Here is a 21,997-nt window from a genome sequence, read left to right as displayed (position 1 = left end):
CAGTGGGAGCATGTAAATGTTAAACAGAGGGGGTCCCAAGATGGAACCTTGGGGAACTCCACATGTGATACTTGTCTGCTCAGATGTGAAGTTACCTATTGATACAAAGTATTTCCTGTTTTCTAAGTATGTCTTGAAGTAAGCACAAAAAATACAAAAATGAAAAATCCCTTTAAGAATGCATCAGGTATTCGTCTTTTCCTGTAGAAGAGGAGACTGTGCACAGTTTTCATGAGTTTAAAATAAGATATTGACTCAGGTCTTAGTAAAGCAGAGATGTGAAGAAGTGGATCAAAAGTATCAGTACATATCTGGGAAACTTCAAGGTCAAAGAAACATCAGGAGAAAACAGGAAGACAAACAGGATCTGACGTTCAGGCTCATTGAACAAAACACAGGCGTTCACCACAGACGACTAAATGAGCCTCCGATTGAAACAGTGACCTGGTTATATCTGCTTGTACAGTATCTATGAGCTGACTGCTCACTGTGACCTCAGTAAACTCTTTCCTGCTGCAGCCAACATGCTGAACTGAGCCTTTTAAAACAGGAGTGCACAAAGCAACAGCTGACATTACAGCAGATTATTCCATCTTTAACATACAGTCTATGCTTTTTACTACTGAGCTGATAGAGTGAACAATAAATAAATTGATAGATTTATAAAAATCCAGATGTCAGACTGCTCATAACCAAAAAAATAATAATTATGAATGATCTCTCGTATTTCTTTGTCACGTGCACTGAATGATTGTTCCCTCTAACAGAGGAACATCCTTTGTTTGTTCCACAGGTTTGAGGACCAGAGGAAACTCAGAGGGCACAAACATGGAGGTGACTTTCTTTCTAGCACAAATGATTTAACCAAGTCAGAGTCTCTTCTTTTTATGTGAAGAAGACAGTTTGTCTCTGTTTCAGGACGTCCACTACGAGAACTGTACTCCAGGTTCTACACGTGAAGACTCGACCTACCAGAGCCTCAATCCAGCCGGCAGGGACCAGGACCAGACCTACTCTACACTCACACATCACACATGAGACTCTCTGGATTCACACCTGGGTTTGTTTCAGTGCATCAAAGACACAGTTTGTACACAGACTGGATGAATCTGCTGTGAATTCATCCTCAGTCTGTGCAGTTTCCTGTCTGTGGTGCTGACTGTGTCTCTTGGAATTTGGATGCTTATCCTTTTTCATTTAGTTTAGGAAGTTATGATGTTTTATTTTTGGTTTGATTCGTGTACTGTCTTATTTTCTTTGTTATGTTAGCCTTCACTGACCCTAAAGAGAAATTCAGCTCCATGAACTTTATCACTTTTAAAATGAATAAATTTGAAATCATATTCAGTAAAAATGACACACGTGTTCTTTCAATACAAGCAAAACAAGCACTTATGACATGTGTCACAGTCAGCAGATGCAGACTGTGTGGAGTGGAGAATAGAGGACCCGAATGCAGACAAAAAAGCGTGGAGACATATTAATATTAACTGAAAGTGTTTATTATAGCGGATGGATTAATACAAACCAATGCATGAGGGGAAATGAGACAAGAATAAACAATAAGATTAGAAAATCCATCAACGTAACCATCACAGTGAGGTCTCCTTTCAGGGGGAAAGAATAAAGTCTTTAACAGAATGAAGCCAGGCAGCAATAGGAAGATGATTCCCTTTATTGCCTCATTCAGAGTGTATAACAGTGGGCGTGGTTCTGGAACAAACATCAGGTACATCAACCGTGGAACATAATGCGAACACTGACGAGGATAAACCCTCAGCCTTACACTGGAATTCAGCAACACTTCAAATGTTTCCAAACACATAAGTTGCTCTCTCTCAGTCTCCGGTAGGTCACAAATATCAGATTACAGCTGATTTATTTATTTAATTTGTTTAATATTAAACTTTACTCTGTCAAAAGATGTTTTTTCTGGGTCTCAGGAGGATCAGTTGGCTGAGTGTGACAATAACATTCCTGCATTCCTGGAACTGGAATATTGAGCTAACTGGAATAATGTTGGGATGTCTCATGTCGGACTGAGGACATACTGGATGCTACACTGACTCGTGCGTCACCTTGTGGTTCAAAGTGGTATTACACGAGGCTGTCATGTAATACCACTTTGAACCACAAGGTGATTGAAATGTTTGATATAATATCAGAACTGTTGTTCTTTCATATTCTGTTCATAGATGTATTTAAATGTTCAAAGATTTGAAACTCATGTTAAACAAACTGTGAGAAGAAAGAAAGTCTGACTCTTTTCTAACATTTGACCCAAACTGTTTTTCTAAATGATCCCAAACTAAAGTTCTTCAGATACAGAAAGAGAAATGATTTCATGATGAATGATGATCATTGTTGGAGGTTTTGGTCACTGTGCTGAATTTAACAGAGTCAAGTGTCATCATTGTATTTCCACTTTGCACATAATACTATAAATATAAGGAGGAAGCCTGAGGCCCTGCAGCAGACTGATAGAGGGATGCAGAGGGGAGGAGTGTAGAGGTGCTGTGGTGTTTGGAGGAGGGACTCCTTCAGTCAGAGAAGTGAGGCGTCACAAGTTCCTGGTTTCCAGTGAAGAAGAAGAGAGGCAGCAGTGAACCATCAGAGCCTCATCATGAAAGTCCGTCACACTCTGATCTGCTGCTTCTTCCTTTGTGAGTACATTCACTTGTTCTTTCTGTCACTCTCCTTCTTCAACATGTTTCTGTTGTTAAACATGATGATCAGAGTCAGCTATGAGTCACTTTCATGGACGCTTCTTCCATTCAAACTGCTTTTATTCATGATTTCATGGATGTGTTTGTGGCCAGTATGGACAGAAGAAACCATCACAGTGAGACATTCATGGACATGTTGCTGCTCACTTTGGCTTTAGGATTCGTCCTTTCAAAGATGGTTTCTTACAAGTGTTTGTTACGTCCTCAAAATAACCTGTAATATCAAAGTAAAAACTCCACCTGATACTTTCAGTTATTATTTGAAAATACAAACTTGTTGATCAAGTCAATGAATTTTTCTTTGAAAGACAAAAACACATTTTGTTGCTTTTACTGTTACATGTTCATGTTTCTTCACTGTGACTATTCACAGTTCACTCGCACAGTGCATATAGATTTGACAAAATGCCATCACTTCCTGCAGACAAATATAAACCTGTGAGTGACGTGAGTGAAATCTGTCAGCATCTTCAAACCCAGAGTTGTGTGAAAAGTTATTTGCTAATTCTTCCTGTTTGTCCTGTTGGAGCTGAACAGAAATACGACTGCACAGAGTTTAAATGCTGGAATGAACTGAAATCATTCACATAAAGTAACTGACTCACATCAGCTGCTGAGTTTGGCTTCAGAGCTTTGAAATAGAGTCATAAATTACTCAATAACATGTCGTTCATTGCAAGTATTTGTTACTTCCTCAAAAAAAACGAAGTGTCTTGCCCAAGGACACAACGACTGAGACTGTCCAAGCCGGGGCTCAAACCAGCAACCTTCAGATTACAAGGTGAACTCCCAACTCCTGAGCCACGATCACCCTCAGTAAAACAAAGTTACAACAAATAAAAACTTCATCACTGGTTTTGTTGTCGCTTCATGAACTTTGACACCAGCAGTACATTTAAACTAAATGATGACATCACTTCCTGTGGATGAAACACATGAAAAACTTGCATGTTGAGCTGTTGCTTCAATCTCTCAACACATAATTACTACAAGTACCACACAGAGGAGTTATGAGTCATTTACATGTTTTGTTTATCTTCATCTTTTATTGTCATTTTATTCATGTGTTACACTGCTGAAATGATGGGCCAACTCATCTCCCGTGCAACATATTTATTTTTACAGAAAACTCTCTCTCTCTCTCTGTAAAAACAGAAAAATAAGACAATCAGTTCTCTTTGGCGCGCAGGCCGTACGCTGCCTCTTCACCACTGACACTACTTCTTCTAGTATAGTTGACATTACTTTATACAAGTAACTTATACAGTTTCACATGCACCACCTTTGTAAACTGGTTAAATCACACAAATACATTTTACTATACACATGAATAACATAGTGAACTCATTACAGTTTTATCTTGTTTTTACTACTGTTTTAATCTATTTATGAACCTGTCTTCTTAACTGTATTTAATAAACTAGATCTCTTTCAAATAAATGTTTTTCTTAACATATTTCTATAGCATTCACTCTTCATGAACTAAACATAAAGCAATTCACATTTTCTCTTATTGTGCAAAATATACATCTTGTGGCTTTAACCCAAAAATACCTGCACCGAGCTCACAGAGTTTCGGTACAGTCTAACACTTGGATCGGCACAGGCTAACAACTGGACCAACTTGGAAATTAGCTCTTTAGCTTAACATTCGCCACAAACAAGACATTTACCATTAATCGCCACTGCTGTCTGTCACTTTTATAACATCTGTTTATATTATCAACCACCCAGCTTACCTGTAAAAACAGAAAAATAAGACAATCAGTTCTCTTTGGCGCGCAGGCCGTACGCTGCCTCTTCACCACTGACACTACTTCTTCTAGTGTAGCGTCAGCTACCGATGCGTACAGGACCGAGCGCCCTCTGCTGGCGGAACTTATACAACAGTAAAACTTACATTGCAGTGGCCTTACTAAAAGAAAATGTCTCTGAGCATCAAATAAAATGGGGGGGCTAATATTTTCATGTCTCTGTCTTTAACATTGTGCCACACTCTCCCCCACAAAATTAAATGTCACCTGACATTTCTGTGTGCATAATCTATTCAACCATAGCTTTAACACACTCCCACAGCCCATGGTCTCCAGAAGCCATTACAGTCAATAACCTGAGCCATAGTCACTGTACAGTTCCTCTGAACCAAAGTTGGCTGACCTAAAGTGTCATAGCTCAGTACCGTTGGTTGCTGTCTTTGTCTTTGAGGTCGCTGCCTCACAGAGTCAGTCTCACCACCAGTTGCAGCTAGAATGTCAGTCATAGCATCACCACTCAGTGGCCTGTCATTGTCAGGGTCAGGGCCTTGGATCTGCCCAGGCCCAGTGTCTTCAGTTTGTAGTGGCAAATCCTCTTCGCTCTGTAGTGGCAAATCCTCTTCGCTCTGTAGTGGCAAATCCTCTTCTTGACAGTGGAGACTCAGATGAGGCTGGAAGGACTCTGCCAAAGGGTTAAGCGGAGTCTGCCTCTGTCGTCTCCCTGGAACCGGCCTGAGGTACCACTGGAAGGTGCCACTGTCGTCATCATCCGATGTGTCGCCATTCCCTGGCTGCTGCTGTCTACGCGGAGGTCTGAACTTCTTCCTTGTCACAGTCGGAGAGTCTTTTTGGGGCTGAACAGTCTGTGTTGATGGCTTCTCACTTGGTAGGAAGTCACAGGGCAGTAGGAGATTTCTGTGCACCACTTTATCTCTGCCTTGGCCATTTGCAGGGCTGATCACATACACTGGACTGTCATCTGCTTTCCTCTCCTTCACTTTGTAGACTTGGTTCTCCCAAAAGGACTGGATCTTTGCGGGTCCACCTCGAGGAGTGAGATTTCGGAGGAGCACTCTATCCCCAGGCTGAAGATCTCTCCCTTTAACTTTCTTGTCGTAGTACGCTTTGCCTCGAGCAGCTTCCTTGGTAGCAGTTTGAGAAGCCACTGTGTACGCCTCCTGCATTCTCTTTTTCCAGCAGCTAACATAGTCATCATAGTCCACATGAGCTTCATCCCTTTTCAGGTTGAAGAGCAAGTCGATGGGCAGGCGTGGGGAACGTCCGAAGATGAGGTAATATGGGGCGTAGCCTGTTGCCTCATTCTTCGTACAGTTGTACGCGTGGACGACTTTAGCTAGCGACTCTTTCCAATCATCCTTCTCCTTGTCCTCCAGGGTCCGCAACATGGACAGCAGGGTGCGGTTGAATCTCTCCACCTGTCCATTACCCTGTGGGTGATAGGGTGTCGTGTGGGAGCCCTGGATACCAGAGAGTTCTTTCAGTCTTGCCATGAGTTTGTTTTCAAACTCCTTGCCCATGTCGTGGTGTAGTCTGGTCGGGAAGCCAAACTTGAGTGCAAAGTCATTGAAGAGCTTGTCAGCGACTGTTTTAGCTGCTTTGTTCTTCGTTGCATAGGCTTGGGCAAACCTCGTGAAGTGATCCATGATAACAAGTATATACTCGTAGCCCTGCTTACACCTTTCCAGGTGAAGGAAGTCTATGGACACCAGCTGGAATGGGTAAGTGGACTGGATTGAGGACAAAGGTGCACGGGTCTGCTTACTCGGTTTCTTCTTCTTAAGACACTCACATTCTTCTGTAACAAAGTGTTCAACCTCTTTCGCCATCTGCGGCCAGTAGAACCTGTCTCGAATCAGGTCGAGCGTTCTTTCCACGCCTAAGTGGCCCATGTCTTGGTGGAGTTCTTTAAAAACCAGGGGACGATAGGCTTTAGGGACCAGTAGCTGCTCTCGGCGTGATGTTTGGCGACGCAGGACACCATTCTGGTCGACGTGAAGCTTCAACCACTGCTTGAGTAGTGCAGCTACTGCAGGATGCTCTGACTTCACCTCAGTTCTACTTGGTCTTCTACCCAGCGACTTATACCAGAGCACTCTTGCCACAACTTCATCTGCTTCCTGGACTCTGCGTATCTGGTCTGGTGTAAAAGACTGGGTAGTGTCAGAATCGTTGATTAATTTCAGAGCACTCACCTGGATAACTCCAGCGCCTTGGCAAGGGTCTCTCTCCTCCACCGTTACAGACTCCATTGATGCGCTTATGGCTTCCTGTCCAACTTCAGCTGTACAGCTCTTCATGTAGCTGTCAATGTCCAGCGGCATTCGCGACAACCCATCAGCATCTGCGTTGGTCTTGCCTGGACGGTAGCGGATGTTGAAGTTGTAGCTGGCCAGCTCTGCGACCCATCTGTGACCTGTGGCGTTAAGCTTTGCAGTAGTGAGCACATATGTTAGTGGGTTATTATCAGTGTACACCACGAACGATGGGGCATGGTACAGATAATCCCGGAAACGTTCACAAATCGCCCACTTCATAGCCAAAAACTCTAATTTGCCAGAGTGCAGGTGGTACTTTTTCTCTGCTGGACTCAGGGTGCGGGAGCCATATGCTATGACTCTCATCTTGCCTTGCTGCCGCTGATACAAAACAGCACCTAGCCCAACCTGTGATGCATCACAATGTAACACAAAAGGCTCTGTGAAATCGGGGTACCCGAGAATGGGGGGTCGTGTAAGTGCATCTACAAGCTGGTTCAATGTCTCTTGGTGGGAGGTCGTCCACTGAATGGGCGCCCGTGATGGTAAGTGGCCTTTACTTTTCTTCACTTCCTTTTTGGACTTGTCGACTGAGACTGGAGCAGAGTTCTCAGAAGATGGAGGGCTGAGCAGGCTGTAGAGTGGATGGGCTACACGGGAGAAGTTGGGGATGAAAGGCCTGTAATAAGAGAGGAAACCAAGCATTTGACGTACCTCTCCGACGGTTGCAGGTGTCTTTTCCTTTAATGCCATCACCGGGGCCAACTCTGCCAGGTCCATTGTGTAGCCTTCACCTGTTACCAGCTTTCCCAGAAACTTGACACTTCGCCTGAACAGTTCACATTTCTTTGGGGTCAGCTTAACACCATGCTCTCTGTAACGCTGGAGGACAAGGCGGATATGTTCCAAGTGTTCATCAAAGCTGCTGCTGTGCACCAGGTTGTCGTCCAGGTATGGGAGGCAGATAGTGTCTCTGAGGCCTGCCATACAGTGCTCCATGCTTCTCTGGAACTCAGCGGGTGCGGAGCTCAGGCCAAAGGGAATGCGTACCCACTGATAGAGCCCCCAGGGTGTGATGAAGGCGGTTAAGGGGCGGCTTTCTTCATCCAAGAAACCCTGGTGGTACGCCTTACCCTGGTCTAACACAGAAAACCAGGAGCTCCCGCCCAGAGCATCCAACATGTCTTGGATCCTTGGGATTGGATGGCGGTCTGGAACTGACTTGCGGTTGAGCTCCCTAAAGTCACAACAAAGGCGGAGAGTGCCGTCTTTCTTGCGGACACACACCACAGGTGATGAGTAGGGGGACCGTGATGGTGTGATCCAGCCTTTGTTAAGCAGGTCTTGCAAATACTCTTTCACTTCGTTGTGCAGGGGTTTTGGGATGGACATGTAAGTCTTTTTCACAGGATTTGTGTCATGGAGGCTTATATGCATCCTCAGAGATGGTATGCAGCCAACATCGTCACTGTCATATGCAAATGCCTCACATTCCTCTTGCAACATCTTCCTCGCAGCCGCTCGCTGATTTTCATCCAGATGCTGGAGATCCACTGGTGGGTCCCATGACTTTGGTCTCTGTTGGTTCTCTCGTGTCTGAGTGTTACTTGGGTTGTGTGACTTTAGCTCTGTACCATTTTTGTTCTCTTGTGTCAGCTCGTTTACTTTAGTCTGGATGCCAGCTGTGTATACAGTCTTTACTGGTTCAAGGTATCCAATCACTTTACGGCTCTCCAGATAAATGGTGTGGTCTGTAGTGTTAGTCACAGGGATGGGCACATATGGTACTTTTCTGTCTGGGATTTTCACCAGTACATCACTGAATATTATGCCCTCTGGTGGTGGGTCAGCTCCATCAGGTAGAAAGAGCATGTCTTGGCCCCGGGCATGTGAACTAACGTGTGCCCGTACATAAACTGTAGTGACTTGGTTCGCTGACAAAGGCACTCTTCTTACACCGGTCCTTACCACACCTGTCTCTGGGCCTTCACTGCTGTTCTGCACAAGCTTGACAACATTATGTGCAGTGCGTACAGTTACTTCAAATGCTTTACTCACATAGTGTGCTAGCTGTTTTCTTCCTCCTTTGGTTTTTACTTCTTCTTGGTTCACGATAGCTTCAATGACATTGTAGCCAATGATGGGATCACTGGCCACAGCCAGGTCACTGGATACCAATATTGGAACTTGCAGCTCACTGGTTGGAGACAAATCACTGCCTAGTCTGAAGCTGACTTCTATCCAACCAATGTAGGGAATGGGTGTGTCATTCGCAGCAAACACTGTGAGCGTCTCATTGTCTAACAGTTCTGAAACAGGTCTGACGACCGTGTGAGGGAGGTGGTTTTGCCGCCAGTTTTCATTTACTATGCTGGACTGTGCCCCTGAATCCCACAACACCTTAGCTGGGTGATTGTCCATAAAACAGTTCACAGTACATCTGTTTCCCACCAGGCTTACTAACCGTGACTTCCGTTGAGGGGGTAGATAGTGAACCTCAGTTATCGCTGATGGGACACCAGCTGCAGTTTCTTTGGAGGATGTTGGTGGGCTTGACTGTTCATTATGGGACCGTGGGCTTTGGACTACTGTTGGTCCCATCTCAGTAGTCCCTCCCCGTTTCCCGATGGCAGTCTCGGTGCTCGGCATCCACGGGAGTAGTGGCCCTCTCCGCCCACATTTAAGATAAGATAAGATAAGATAGAACTTTATTAATCCCTCGGGTGGGTTCCTCTGGGAAATTCGACTTCCAAAAAAAGCACAGCAACGACCGAAGTTACAGTTACAGAATTGTTATATATATATATATATATATACACACACACACACACACACACACACATATATAAATACAGAGACAAATATAAATAAAATATACAAAGGGGATAAATAGAATAAATAGGAATAAAAAATAAAAATACAAGTGAATTGCACATTTCAAGTATTGAGTCTATTGCACTGTTGACTATTTACAAAAAGTATTGCACAAGGTATTGTACAGTGAGGTGAAGAGGCACTACAGCTTAGTTGTTCCCCCCTCCTTTGTCCTCCTGTTTCCCCTCCCTCTCCCCTCCAGAGAGGAGTTAAACAGTCTGATGGCGTGTGGGACAAAGGAGTTTTTAAGTCTGTTAGTTCTTGTCTTGGGGAGAAGCAACCTGTCACTGAACAGACTCTTCTGATTGTTTATGGCCGTGTGCAGAGGATGCCCAGCATTGTCCATAATGTCCATCAGTTTCTTTAATGTCCTTTTCTCTGCCACTGTCACCAGAGTGTCCAGCTTCATGCCGACCACAGAGCTAGCCCTCCTGATCAGTTTCTCCAGCCTGGATGAGTCCCTCTTTGCTGTGCTGCTCCCCCAGCACACCACAGCATAGAAAAGTACTCCAGCAACCACTGACTGGTAAAACATCCTCAGGAGCTTCCTGCAGATGTTAAAAGACCTCAGCCTCCTGAGGAAGTACAGTCGGCTTTGGGCTTTTTTATACAGGTGCTCTGTGTTGCATGACCAGTCCAGTTTATTGTCCACCCACAGCCCGAGGTACTTGTACTTGTTGACCACCTCCACCTCCTCCCCCTCTATCTGAACTGGCAGTGGACCTTCTTGGACCTCCCGAAGTCCACAACCAGTTCCTTAGTCTTTGAGGTGTTGAGTTGCAGGTGGTTTGTGTGACTCCATGCGACAAAGTTCCTCACCAGACTTCTGTACTCCTCTTCCTGATCATCCCAGATACACCCCATGATGGCCGTGTCATCTGCAAACTTCTGAATGTGGCATAATTCAGAGTTGTAGCAGAAGTCAGAGGTGTACAGGGTGAAGAGAAGAGGGGACAGCACAGTTCCCTGTGGGGCTCCTGTGCTGCTGACCACTGTGTCAGACGTGATGTCCTTCAGCCTGACGTACTGTGGTCTGTCGGTGAGGTAGTCGGAGATCCAAGCCACCAGGCAGGGGTCCACCTCCATCCTGTTCAGTTTTTCCTGAAGCATACAGGGCCGGATGGTATTAAAGGCACTGGAAAAGTCAAGAAACAGGATCCTGACCGTGCCTTTTCCCCCATCCAGGTGTGAGTGGGCTCTGTGTAGGAGGTACAGGATGGCATCCTCCACTCCGACACCCGCCTTGTATGCAAACTGTAGTGGGTCCTGGGCATGTTGTACCTGTGGTCGGAGGAGGTTGAGGAAGAGCCGCTCTAGAGTCTTCATAAGATGTGACGTCAGTGCCACCGGTCGGAAGTCATTCAGCTCATTGGGCCGGTTCTTTTTGGGGACCGGGACGATGCAGGATGTCTTCCATAGGGCGGGCACTCTCCCCAGTCGTAGACTGAGGTTGAAGACTCGTTGTAGCGGCTCCCCAAGTTCAGCAGCACACGCCTTAAGCATCCTAGGACACACCTTGTCTGGGCCTGCTGCCTTTCTGGGGCGAAGCTTCCTCAGTTGCCTCCTGACCTGATCCACTGTGACACTGGGAGATGTTTGGGAGGAGGGGAGGGGGGAGATGTCTTGCTGCTGAGAGAGGGATTGGAGGAGGGGGGTGTCATGGTGTCAGGAAGGGGGGAAGCGAGGGAGGCAGGAGAGTGGGGAGAGGACTCTGTAGTGAAGGTGAGGGTGAGGGTGGGGGGGTTGTGGGCTGGTCAAACCTGTTGAAGAAGTTGTTGAGTTCGTTTGCCTTCTCCACAGTCCCCCCCACTGTGCTTTTCTTGGTGTTGTGGCCTGTGATGGTTTTCACACCATTCCAGACCTCCCTCATATTGTTCCTCTCCAACTTCTGCTCCACCTTCCTCCTGTAGGTGTCCTTTGCTTCCCTCAGGCAGCGTTTCACCTCCCATTTACATTTGAAACAATGCAGGCAGTTCTCTCCTTTCCCCTCCTCTTTGCACTTTTTACAGCCTTTTTCTCGTTGCTTTGGTGCCATGGGGCGGGGACTGGTTTCCATAGCAGCCATAAACATTTGTTTCATCTCTTTACGTAGTTCTTCTATAATCTGCTGCGTGTCTGACTTAGTCTCTTTATTTTTCACTGTTGCCATGGCCACTGTAGCGGGGGATTCTCTGGGTTTGGAGGGGCTCTGAGCAGATGTCAGGGCTGTTTGGCATTCTGTTTGGAGCTCTTGGACCTTGGGAATCTTGGCTGCAGTGGACCTTTTCCGTTTCTCAAATCTTTCATTTTCTACCTTTGAAGCTTCATTGACTTTCTCAATCAGTTCTTCATCTGTTATGGTTATGTCGTTTAGGGGGCAGAAGCTGATACTTGATAGAGTCACTGAGCAGCCCAGTTTCAATGGAGCGGAGGAATTTGCGCTGGATGGTGGCTCTGCTGTACAGTTCATCTGTCTCCTCATTTGCCGCTTTCCATAACAACTTCTCTTTAAGTTCAATGGCACGAAATACAAAGTTTAAAGCAGTTTCTTTGGGCTCTTGGGAGATATTGAGGAGCTGATGGTAAAGCTCAGTGGGGCTGTCTACCCTATAGTGTCCCTTTAATATGGTGAGCAGTTTGCTAAGTGTTAACCCACGTTTAATCTCCAACATGTCTCTTAGGGGCGTTCCTGGACTAATGGCCCTAATTACCGCTTCCACAATTTCAGTCTCCGAGTGCCCTTTTTCACTCCCATTCTCAATCTGGCGAATCAAGCTGAGATAGGATAGCTTGTCCTTCTGCCCATGCTCTCCAATCTGCCCACAGATTTTAAACTCCCTCTTCAGTGTTACCTCTTGAAGAGTTCGCATTGCCTCTGGTCGGGCTCTGGGTGAGCAATCTGCAATATGTACTGGAGTAGCACATGCGGTGTTCTCAAGATCTTTCTTTTGCATAGACTCTATGCCTTGGGGTTCCCTTTCTGACTGACTCTCCCCTTTGCTTAGTCTCTGGATGTATACAGCATATATATATTATAAAACTGTTTCACTTGATCCTCTTCCTCACTTTTCTCCACATCATCAAACATGCCCTCTGCCAACCTGATGAGTGTCCTCTTGGTCTTGCTGTGAGACTCTGCGCTGTCCAGGCCGGAACATTTCAGTCGCCTGCAGACATCCACAAGATGCTCTCTCTCCAACTGCCACAAGGCTGCACTCACTTCGTCACGCAGAGGTTGCAGAGATTCCATTTCTTTTGGTTGAAGGTTCGTCTCTTGGGAAAGAAGGTGGTTGGTGATGGTGTTGACTCACTAGCGCCACCTCCTGGCTGGCTCGCCAAAATATGTTACACTGCTGAAATGATGGGCCAACTCATCTCCCGTGCAACATATTTATTTTTACAGAAAACTCTCTCTCTCTCTCTGTAAAAACAGAAAAATAAGACAATCAGTTCTCTTTGGCGCGCAGGCCGTACGCTGCCTCTTCACCACTGACACTACTTCTTCTAGTATAGTTGACATTACTTTATACAAGTAACTTATACAGTTTCACATGCACCACCTTTGTAAACTGGTTAAATCACACAAATACATTTTACTATACACATGAATAACATAGTGAACTCATTACAGTTTTATCTTGTTTTTACTACTGTTTTAATCTATTTATGAACCTGTCTTCTTAACTGTCACGGTTAGGTGGTCCCCACCGATCACCTTGCCACTTTTTGGGGGTGTTTGTGTGTACTGTGTCGTGTTCTCCTCTCCATCTTGTGCATGTGTTTTGCTGCGGAAACATGTACCTCCGGAAGCCGTGGCACGGCACGGCAGCTGACCCGAGGGGAGGGTCCGGAGCTGGAAGCGTCGCACCTGTGCGTAATTACTTCGCCGGCTACAACTAATCTGAAGCAGCCCTATTTAACGGTGCAGTCGAGTCACAACCAACGCTGGAACGTTGAACTAAACCGGGTAGCGTAATCATGGAGAATTGGCTTTTCGTCAAGGGTGAGAAGTGCCAGTTTCATGTTCAAGTCTGTGCCGTTTTTGGGGTTTATTGTGGAGAAGGGGCAGTTGCGGGCCGATCCTGCCAAAGTGAGGGCAGTGGTAGAGTGGCCCGAGCCCAGGACACGTCGGGAACTACAAAGGTTTCTCGGGTTCGCCAACTTTTACAGGAAGTTCATCAGGAACTTTAGTGTGGTGGTTGCTCCTCTCACACGGCTCACCTCTCCCAAGCAGCCTTTTCTCTGGTCTAGTTCAGCACAGCGGGCGTTTGCTCATTTGAAACGTCTGTTTTCCTCTGCTCCCATTTTGATCCAGGCTGACCTCACCCGCCCATTCGTGGTGGAGGTGGACGCATCGGATTCAGGGGTGGGGGCCGTTCTCTCCCAGCGGGTGGAGGGCAGGCTGCACCCATGTGCCTTTTTCGCTTGACGGCTGACTCCAGCGGAACAAAATTACGACGTGGGCGATCGGGAGCTCCTCGCCATCAAACTGGCCCTGGAGGAATGGCGGCACTGGTTGGAGGGAGGAGAACACCCCGTTGTGATTTGGACAGACCATAAGAACTTGGCGTATATCCAGGCAGCTAAGCGTCTCAACGCTCGTCAAGCCAGGTGGGCCCTGTTCTTTACACGTTTCAATATCACTATAACCTACAGACCGGGATCACGCAACACGAAGCCCGATGCTCTGTCACGCCAATTTGCGCCCCACACGGACGACGAAGAGAGGCAGAGACCCGTTCTGCCCGCCTCATGCATCGTGGGGGCTATCACATGGGAGATTGAGAGGACGGTCAGAGAGGCCCAGCAACAGGAGCCAGACCCAGGGACGGGCCCTGATGGACGGTTGTTCGTCCCCACAACGGTCCGGAGCAGAGTTATACACTGGGCCCACACCGCAAAGTTCTCCTGCCACCCTGGTAAGAACCGCACCATTAGTTTTTTGCGACGTTTGTTTTGGTGGCCCTCTCTCCTCAGGGATGTTCGGGACTATGTGGTGGCCTGCCCTACCTGTGCTCGGAATAAGACCCCCAGTGCTCCCCAGGCTGGTCTCTTGCACCCTCTGGCCGTCCCCAAGCGCCCCTGGTCGCACATCGCTTTGGATTTTGTCACCGGTCTACCGCCGTCGTCAGGTAACACGACCATACTCACTGTTATAGACCGTTTTTCCAAGGCTGCGCACTTTGTGGCATTGCCTAAGCTCCCGACGGCCTTGGAGACTGCTCGGCTCCTCACCGATCATGTTTTTCGATTACATGGACTGCCACAGGACATTGTTTCTGATCGGGGTCCCCAGTTTACTTCTCGGGTGTGGAGGGCGTTTTGTTCGGAACTGGGGGCCGGAGTGAGTTTGTCTTCAGGTTTTCATCCTCAGACGAACGGTCAGGCGGAGCGGGCGAATCAGGAGTTGGAGTCTATGTTGCGCTGTGTGGTTTCCTCGAATCAATCCACCTGGAGTGGCCAATTGGCTTGGGTCGAGTACGCTCACAATTCCAGCACGTCGGCGGCCACTGGTGTGTCTCAGTTTGAGGCGTCACTGGGGTACCAGCCGCCTCTACTCACCATCACTGAAGGCGAGCTGGCCGTCCCCTCCGTTCAGCATCATATGAGACGCTGCAAGCGAGCGTGGCGCGCCACCCGAGCGGCTCTGTTGAGGACGGCGGAACAGAATAAGAGGCTGGCTGATCGTCGCCGCACCCCTGCCCCTGCCTATCGTGTTGGACAGCAGGTGTGGCTCTCTTCCAGGTATGTTCCTTTGCGGACTGAATCCAGGAAGTTGGCCCCGCGTTTCATTGGGCCCTTTTCGATCCAGGCTGTTCTGAACCCAGTGACTGTTCGCTTGGCCCTTCCTCGTGCCATGAGGATTCATAATGTGTTTCATGTTTCCCAGGTGAAACCGGTCCGGACCAGCCCTTTGTGCCCGCCTTCCGGGCCCCTGCCACCCGCCCGGATTATCGACGGCGCCCCGGCGTATTCCATCACCCGCATTATGGATGCCCGGCGCCGCGGTAGGGGCTTTCAGTTCTTGGTGGATTGGGACGGGTATGGTCCGGAAGAGCGTTCCTGGGTGCTGCGGTCTGCGATTCTCGATGACGCCATGGTGAGAGAGTTCCGCCGCCGGCACCCTGACAAGTTTGGTCGGTCGCCGGGAGGCTCCCGTTGATGGGGGGGCACTGTCACGGTTAGGTGGTCCCCACCGATCACCTTGTCACTTTTTGGGGGTGTTTGTGTGTACTGTGTCGTGTTCTCCTCTCCATCTTGTGCATGTGTTTTGCTGCGGAAACATGTACCTCCGGAAGCCGTGGCACGGCATGGCAGCTGACCCGAGGGGAGGGTCCGGAGCTGGAAGCGTCGCACCTGTGCGTAATTACTTCGCCGGCTACAACTAATCTGAAGCAGCCCTATTTAACGGTGCAGTCGAGTCACAACCAACGCTGGAACGTTGAACTAAACCGGGTAGCGTAATCGTGGCTAGTATACTCAGCTTGTGAAAGAGAGAACGGTTGTGTTACAGTGCGTGTGCTTTTCTCATCTGCCCCCAGGATTCAGAGATCGGAGGAGGAGCCGGCACAAGGAGCGGTTTTGGATCATTACAGCACGGTCACTGCGGGGAGAGGTCATCGTATTACTGCACTGCTCTTTCTGGATTACAGACTCAAACTATTGACTCACCTTTTCACTGTGAATAAATTCACTGTCATTCTGCAAGGAGTCTCGCACCTGAGTCCTTTAATCCCATTTCACCATGACATTAACTGTATTTAATAAACTAGATCTCTTTCAAATAAATGTTTTTCTTAACATATTTCTATAGCATTCACTCTTCATGAACTAAACATAAAGCAATTCACATTTTCTCTTATTGTGCAAAATATACATCTTGTGGCTTTAACCCAAAAATACCTGCACCGAGCTCACAGAGTTTCGGTACAGTCTAACACTTGGATCGGCACAGGCTAACAACTGGACCAACTTGGAAATTAGCTCTTTAGCTTAACATTCGCCACAAACAAGACATTTACCATTAATCGCCACTGCTGTCTGTCACTTTTATAACATCTGTTTATATTATCAACCACCCAGCTTACCTGTAAAAACAGAAAAATAAGACAATCAGTTCTCTTTGGCGCGCAGGCCGTACGCTGCCTCTTCACCACTGACACTACTTCTTCTAGTGTAGCGTCAGCTACCGATGCGTACAGGACCGAGCGCCCTCTGCTGGCGGAACTTATACAACAGTAAAACTTACATTGCAGTGGCCTTACTAAAAGAAAATGTCTCTGAGCATCAAATAAAATGGGGGGGCTAATATTTTCATGTCTCTGTCTTTAACATTGTGCCACACATGCATAGGAAACATGTTCAGATATATTTTGAGTCGTGTCGACTGGAAGAAGATTTTCCACCACTTTAGACAATAAAATGTATTTGACATGAATCATTGTTGTTATTCAGACTTTAGTCTCAGTGTGTCTGTGTGTGAATGTTGTGATCAGACTGCAGCTTCTTACAGGAAGTACAAACAGTAACTGTTGATGGTTCATGTTTCCAACAGCTCTGCAGGATGGAAACCCTGAAGTCACCGATGCTCAGATTCTTCGCTATGGAGTCATTGGAGGAGATTTGGAAGCTGGATTCTCCTTTAATTCTCCAGGAACATGGAAGATGTTCTGCAGAGAAGAATGTGAAGGAGAAAACATTCTCATTAATACAACTGATGTCAGAGCTCAAACAGGCAGATACAGCATTGAATATGAATGGACTGGTTCTCATGGTTTATATGTGAGCATCTCAAAGCTGACTGAGTCTGACTCTGGACAGTACAGCTGTGGTTTGGCTGGATCTTCATCATCAGCTTCACTCACACAGTTTGTGATCGTTGTTGCTGAAGGTGAGTTTCTGTTTCAGCTGTGGAAATGTTTAGTTTCTGTTCCTGAAGCAAAGTTTGAGTTTCACTGACAGCTGCTGACGGTTTAAAGAAGCTGAAGTTTGTTCTTCTGTAAACTGTTGGTTACATTTGGACTCCTCTAAGTAACCGATGAACTGCAGCTGGGACACGAGTGTGTGTGAATATTAGTGAGTGTGTCAGCTGATAATGATGTGAATGAAATGTTGATGTCAGAAACAGACGCTGATGAATGAAAGAAGATTTCCTGATGTAACTTTGATTTTCTTTGATGAGTTTTTGCTTCTGTGTCGTCGGTTTGATCTTTCCAAGAGTTCCCCTCACAGCAAAATGGATTCTTCCTCAATGAATGTGTGAAAATCACATTCACAACACAAACGTCCATCCAGACTTTAAATGTACTTAAAACCATGAAGGGTTCACAGTTTAGAGTCTATACTTGTCATAAAAGCTGGTTTTCATGAATCCAATCAGTCTGATGATGAAGCCGTTTAAATCTCACTTAGTTCAACAGTTCCTCTGTCAGACTGGTTGAACTGGGCAGCTCCCAGTGTAACTGTGGATCAAACTGCAGTTATTGTGATCAGACTGCATCATCTTCAGCACAGATAGTAACTATTGATCGTTTGTCTCTTTAACAGCACTGCTGGATGGAAACGATGATCAGCTGAAACACTTTGATAAAGAAACTGGAAGCTCTCTCACAGTCGGATGTTCCTTTAAACAACCTGGAAACAGAGGGTTCTTCTGCAGGGAAAAATGTGGACGAGGCGACGTTCTTGTTGACACAAATGATAACAGAGCTCAGAGAGGCAGATACAACATTAGATATGCTTCAGGAGTTCTGTATGTGAGCATCACACAGCTGACCAAGTCTGACTCAGGACGGTACAGATGTTTACTGAGTGGATCTTCCAGCAGTTCATCCAGAGACTTTGAGGTCACTGTCACAGACGGTGAGTTTTTACTGACATTAATCAAATGTTGTCAGAGTGGAGCTGTTCAGCTGTTCCTTATTTCCTGTCATATATCTGCTGTTCCAGTGGTGGATGTTCATGTTGAACACGAGCAAAGTTTCTAATAATGAGCTCAGTGTCTGTACAGTGATCCCTGTGAGCCAACAGCTCAGGCTGCTCTCAGCACTCAGTTTATCTCAACATAGAAACAGAATTATTTAGAAACAAGATTATTTTGAAGTGTGAACTTTGTAAAGTTACTGTGATGGAGAGCAGGAATCAGAGTGTGGAGCTGGAAATGAACAGGTGACCATTAATGTCCCTAAATGTCTTTATTGTTTCCAAGAACCTGATATTTCAACATACATTCATATTTTATTTCATTGTTAAACTATTTTAGTGCATTTTTTTAATCTAACACTAAATTTTCCAAACTGTTTTTTTCTCAGTCAGTGGATCCATTTAAGGCTCGTTTGATTTCTCAGCTGATTTTTGAATCTTTGTGTTTTTCTTCTTCACAGCTCCAAACATTTATAAGTCAAACTTTCCTCTCTGCTCTTGTTCAGCAGCTGGACCATCAGCCACAACTACAGGAAGCTGCACACCTTCATTAACTTTGACTGGAAGCACTGAGCAGCCTGAAAGAGCAGCATCTGCAGGTACATCCATCTATGAGTCTGAGAGTAGAAACACTGACAGATTTTTTATAACCTGAGTGAAAACTGGTTTAATTATTATCATAATTACTCCTTAATGTGTCCTGTTATATGCTTTTCATTTAGTTTGACAAGTGACATTAGCAAACAATCTGAGGTGAATATGTTCTTTAGAAGCTGTAAAATGCTAAAATAACACAACCTCTATTTCATATTATTTCAGTCTGTAGGTGATGAGTTCTTACTGTACAGCTCTATATACTGTACGCATGTCTTCAGCTTGTTGTTCTTCTCAATCAGCTGCAGATGTGCTGCTGGTTGTGGGTCTGACTCTGGCTCTCATCATCATCATCCTCTCATCACTGACTGTTCTAATAATCTGCATCAAGAGGAAGAGCAGCAGAGGTAAGACAACAGAGACACAGAAACACACAGAACGTCTCGTTTCTAACCAAAACTCTTTTTTCACTTCACTTGAAGTCTGTTCAAACAGCTGCAGTCAAACATCAAAATTTTTCATCCTGCTTGTCCACTTTGGGCTCTAAGAGGAGAGTGGAGTGACTTGTAGAGATGATGTTAAACACTGGAAGTAACTGAATCCTAAACTGTGTCACACATGAACTCTGGACACTGTCAGCAGGATCAGATCCAGATGTTCTCTGCTTCAGACGTGTGAAGTAAAAACAGGAAAAATATATGAAAACTGTAAAATAGTATAATTATTGTGGATCACTTCTTCAGTACACAGGAGGAGACTCGAGCAAATGTGAGTCTTTGATTCTGAAGGCAAAGTCTAAAATGAAGCCTAATAAAGTCCAACTAAGCAGGATGAAAGAACGGGAGGGGCAGCAGTGATCTTCAGCCTCACGTGCACTTTGAATGATTGTTCCCTCTAACAGAGGAACATCCTTTGTTTGTTCCACAGGTTTGAGGACCAGAGGAAACTCAGAGGGCACAAACATGGAGGTGACTTTCTTTCTAGCACAAATGATTTAACCAAGTCAGAGTCTCTTCTTTTTATGTGAAGAAGACATTTTATCTCTGTTTCAGGACGTCCACTACGAGAACTTTACTCCAGGTTCTACACGTGAAGACTCGACCTACCAGAGCCTCGATCCAGCCGGCAGGGACCAGGACCAGACCTACTCTACACTCACACACCACACATGAGACTCTCTGGATTCACATCTGGGTTTGTTTCAGTGCCTCAAAGACACAGTTTGTACACAGACTGGATGAATCTGCTGTGAATTCATCCTCAGTCTGTGCAGTTTCCTGTCTGTGGTGCTGACTGTGTCTCTTGGAATTTGGATGCTTATCCTTTTTCATTTAGTTTAGGAAGTTATGATGTTTTATTTTTGTTTTGATTCGTGTACTGTCTTATTTTCTTCATTATATTAGCCTTCACTGGCCCTAAAGAGAAATTCAGCTCCATGAACTTTATCACTTTTAAAATGAATAAATTTGAAATCATATTCAGTAAAAATGACACACGTGTTGTTTCAATACAAGCAAAACCAGCACTTATGACATGTGTCACAGTCAGCAGATGCAGACTGGAACTTTTTAAGGCAGCAGAAGAAAAGGACCCGTGAGGCTCAATAACAGAGATTGAATTAGAAAAGTACAGAAATTTTGCACCAAATTTTTTTTTCCTGTATGGATACCTACTGAATGTTTTCAGTCAGTACTAAAAAGATATTGTGTTTTGGTACCCAGCCCTACTTGCATTTCATTTCAATTGCAGTTTTCAAAACCTGTTCCAGTTCCTCAGACACCATCAGAGCCTTTTTTGAAAGCCCTCTACTATCAGGTCTGCAAGTATCAAGTGTTTTAAATTTTGACTGTTTATTATGTACTTATTTGTTTTGGTTGGATTAAGTTTGATATTAATTAGATCAGTGCCTTTTTAGTCATTAATTTGATTATTTAATATTAACTGTTTAGGGCAGCACGGTGGCACAGTGGTTAGCACTGTTGCCGCAAGAAGGTCCTGAGTTCAATTCCACCATCAGGCCAGAGTCTCTCTGTGTGGACTTTGCATGTTCTCCCCGGGTACTCCGGCTTCCTCCCACAGTCCAAAAACATGCAGTTAGTGGGGATAGGTTAATTGATTAATCTAAATTGCCCATAGGTGTGACTCTGTGAGTGAATGTGAGTGTGAATGGTTGTCTGTCCCTGTGTGTTAGCCCTGCAACAGACTGGTCAGGGTGTACCCCACCTCTCGTCCTATGACAGCTCCAGCGACCCTGGAAAGGATAAGTGGAAGCAAATGGATGGATGGATGAATATTAACTGTTTAATTTAATCATTGTCTCTACTGTTTTTTCATTAATGTTTCTAGCAAATTAGAACAAAACGTCATAGAATGTAAATTTTACTCCAATCAGCCCTGTTATGTTTATGGCCTCATTTGTTGGAGCTTAATTTTTTAGACGACATTCTGGCTAAAACAGCTGCCAACAATTTACTGTTAATTTGAACTTTTGAATAAAAAGACATGTTTTGTATTATACAGCTGTCAATGGAAAATTGTACTTAGTAGTCAGTATAATCTTTTAATAATATAAGTTTGCATATGGTAGAATGCTGCATGTTGACTTAGGCTGTTGTTCACTACAAGACTTTCAGAATCAGAATCAGAATCAGAATACTTTATTGATCCCTGGGGGAAATTATTTTTTGTGTGCATTCCAGAGTGCTCTGGCATTCACACCCACATCCTGGGAGCAGGGGAGAGGTCGTACCTTCTCTTACTGTTTTGTGGCAGGATAAACGTATCTATGTCTGTTTTAGGCTAAGTGCCTTTTGTTTAGATGAACTGCTGGACTTCCAGACCAGCAGGTTTAGGGAAGTCTTTATGGGGTCAC

The 21,997-nt window shown here is 45.5% G+C and overlaps 2 protein-coding genes across 10 annotated transcripts in view; both read left to right on the top strand.

Moving 5' to 3' along the window:
- LOC309697678 (polymeric immunoglobulin receptor-like) overlaps nt 1–1,806 on the top strand; it is a 31,385-nt gene extending 29,579 nt beyond the window's left edge. The window contains exons 6-7 of one of the 6 annotated variants that reach the window (XM_082519790.1): nt 794–834; nt 919–1,806. In XM_082519790.1, the coding sequence (XP_082375916.1) occupies nt 794–834; nt 919–1,038 (161 nt within the window). In that variant the 3' untranslated portion in view covers nt 1,039–1,806. The remainder of the gene's footprint in view (nt 1–793; nt 835–918) is intronic. The other 5 variants (XM_082519793.1, XM_082519789.1, XM_082519791.1 and 2 more) reach the window with 5 other exon arrangements.
- A 661-nt stretch (nt 1,807–2,467) lies between these two features.
- On the top strand, nt 2,468–21,774 carry LOC309697676 (polymeric immunoglobulin receptor-like). 4 transcript variants are annotated; one of them, XM_082519784.1, is made up of 7 exons: nt 2,468–2,663; nt 17,165–17,500; nt 18,157–18,471; nt 18,993–19,130; nt 19,434–19,532; nt 20,053–20,093; nt 20,178–21,774. In XM_082519784.1, exons 1-7 carry the CDS (start codon nt 2,624–2,626, stop codon nt 20,295–20,297), a joined length of 1,089 nt encoding a protein of 362 aa, XP_082375910.1. In that variant the 5' UTR covers nt 2,468–2,623; the 3' UTR covers nt 20,298–21,774. The 4 variants fall into 4 exon arrangements, with proteins under 4 accessions (XP_082375910.1, XP_082375909.1, XP_082375912.1 ...); XM_082519783.1 differs by having other exon boundaries at nt 19,428–19,532; XM_082519786.1 differs by having other exon boundaries at nt 2,500–2,663; nt 19,041–19,130; nt 19,428–19,532.
- The last annotated feature ends 223 nt before the right edge of the window (nt 21,775–21,997 follow it).

This window comes from Aulonocara stuartgranti (genome assembly GCF_965226115.1).
Source record: "Aulonocara stuartgranti genome assembly, chromosome: 20".
Lineage (NCBI taxonomy): Eukaryota > Metazoa > Chordata > Actinopteri > Cichliformes > Cichlidae > Aulonocara > Aulonocara stuartgranti.
This window is presented reverse-complemented; position numbering and strand designations above follow the sequence as displayed.

Excerpts from the sequence above, each read along its gene's own strand:
- LOC309697676 (XM_082519783.1), top strand. The coding sequence starts at position 2,624 with ATGAAAGTCCGTCACACTCTGATCTGCTGCTTCTTCCTTT. Across the intron at positions 2,664-17,164 it reads GATCTGCTGCTTCTTCCTTT|CTCTGCAGGATGGAAACCCT; the intron begins GTGAGTACATTC and ends TGTTTCCAACAG. Across the intron at positions 20,094-20,177 it reads CAGAGGGCACAAACATGGAG|GACGTCCACTACGAGAACTT; the intron begins GTGACTTTCTTT and ends TCTCTGTTTCAG.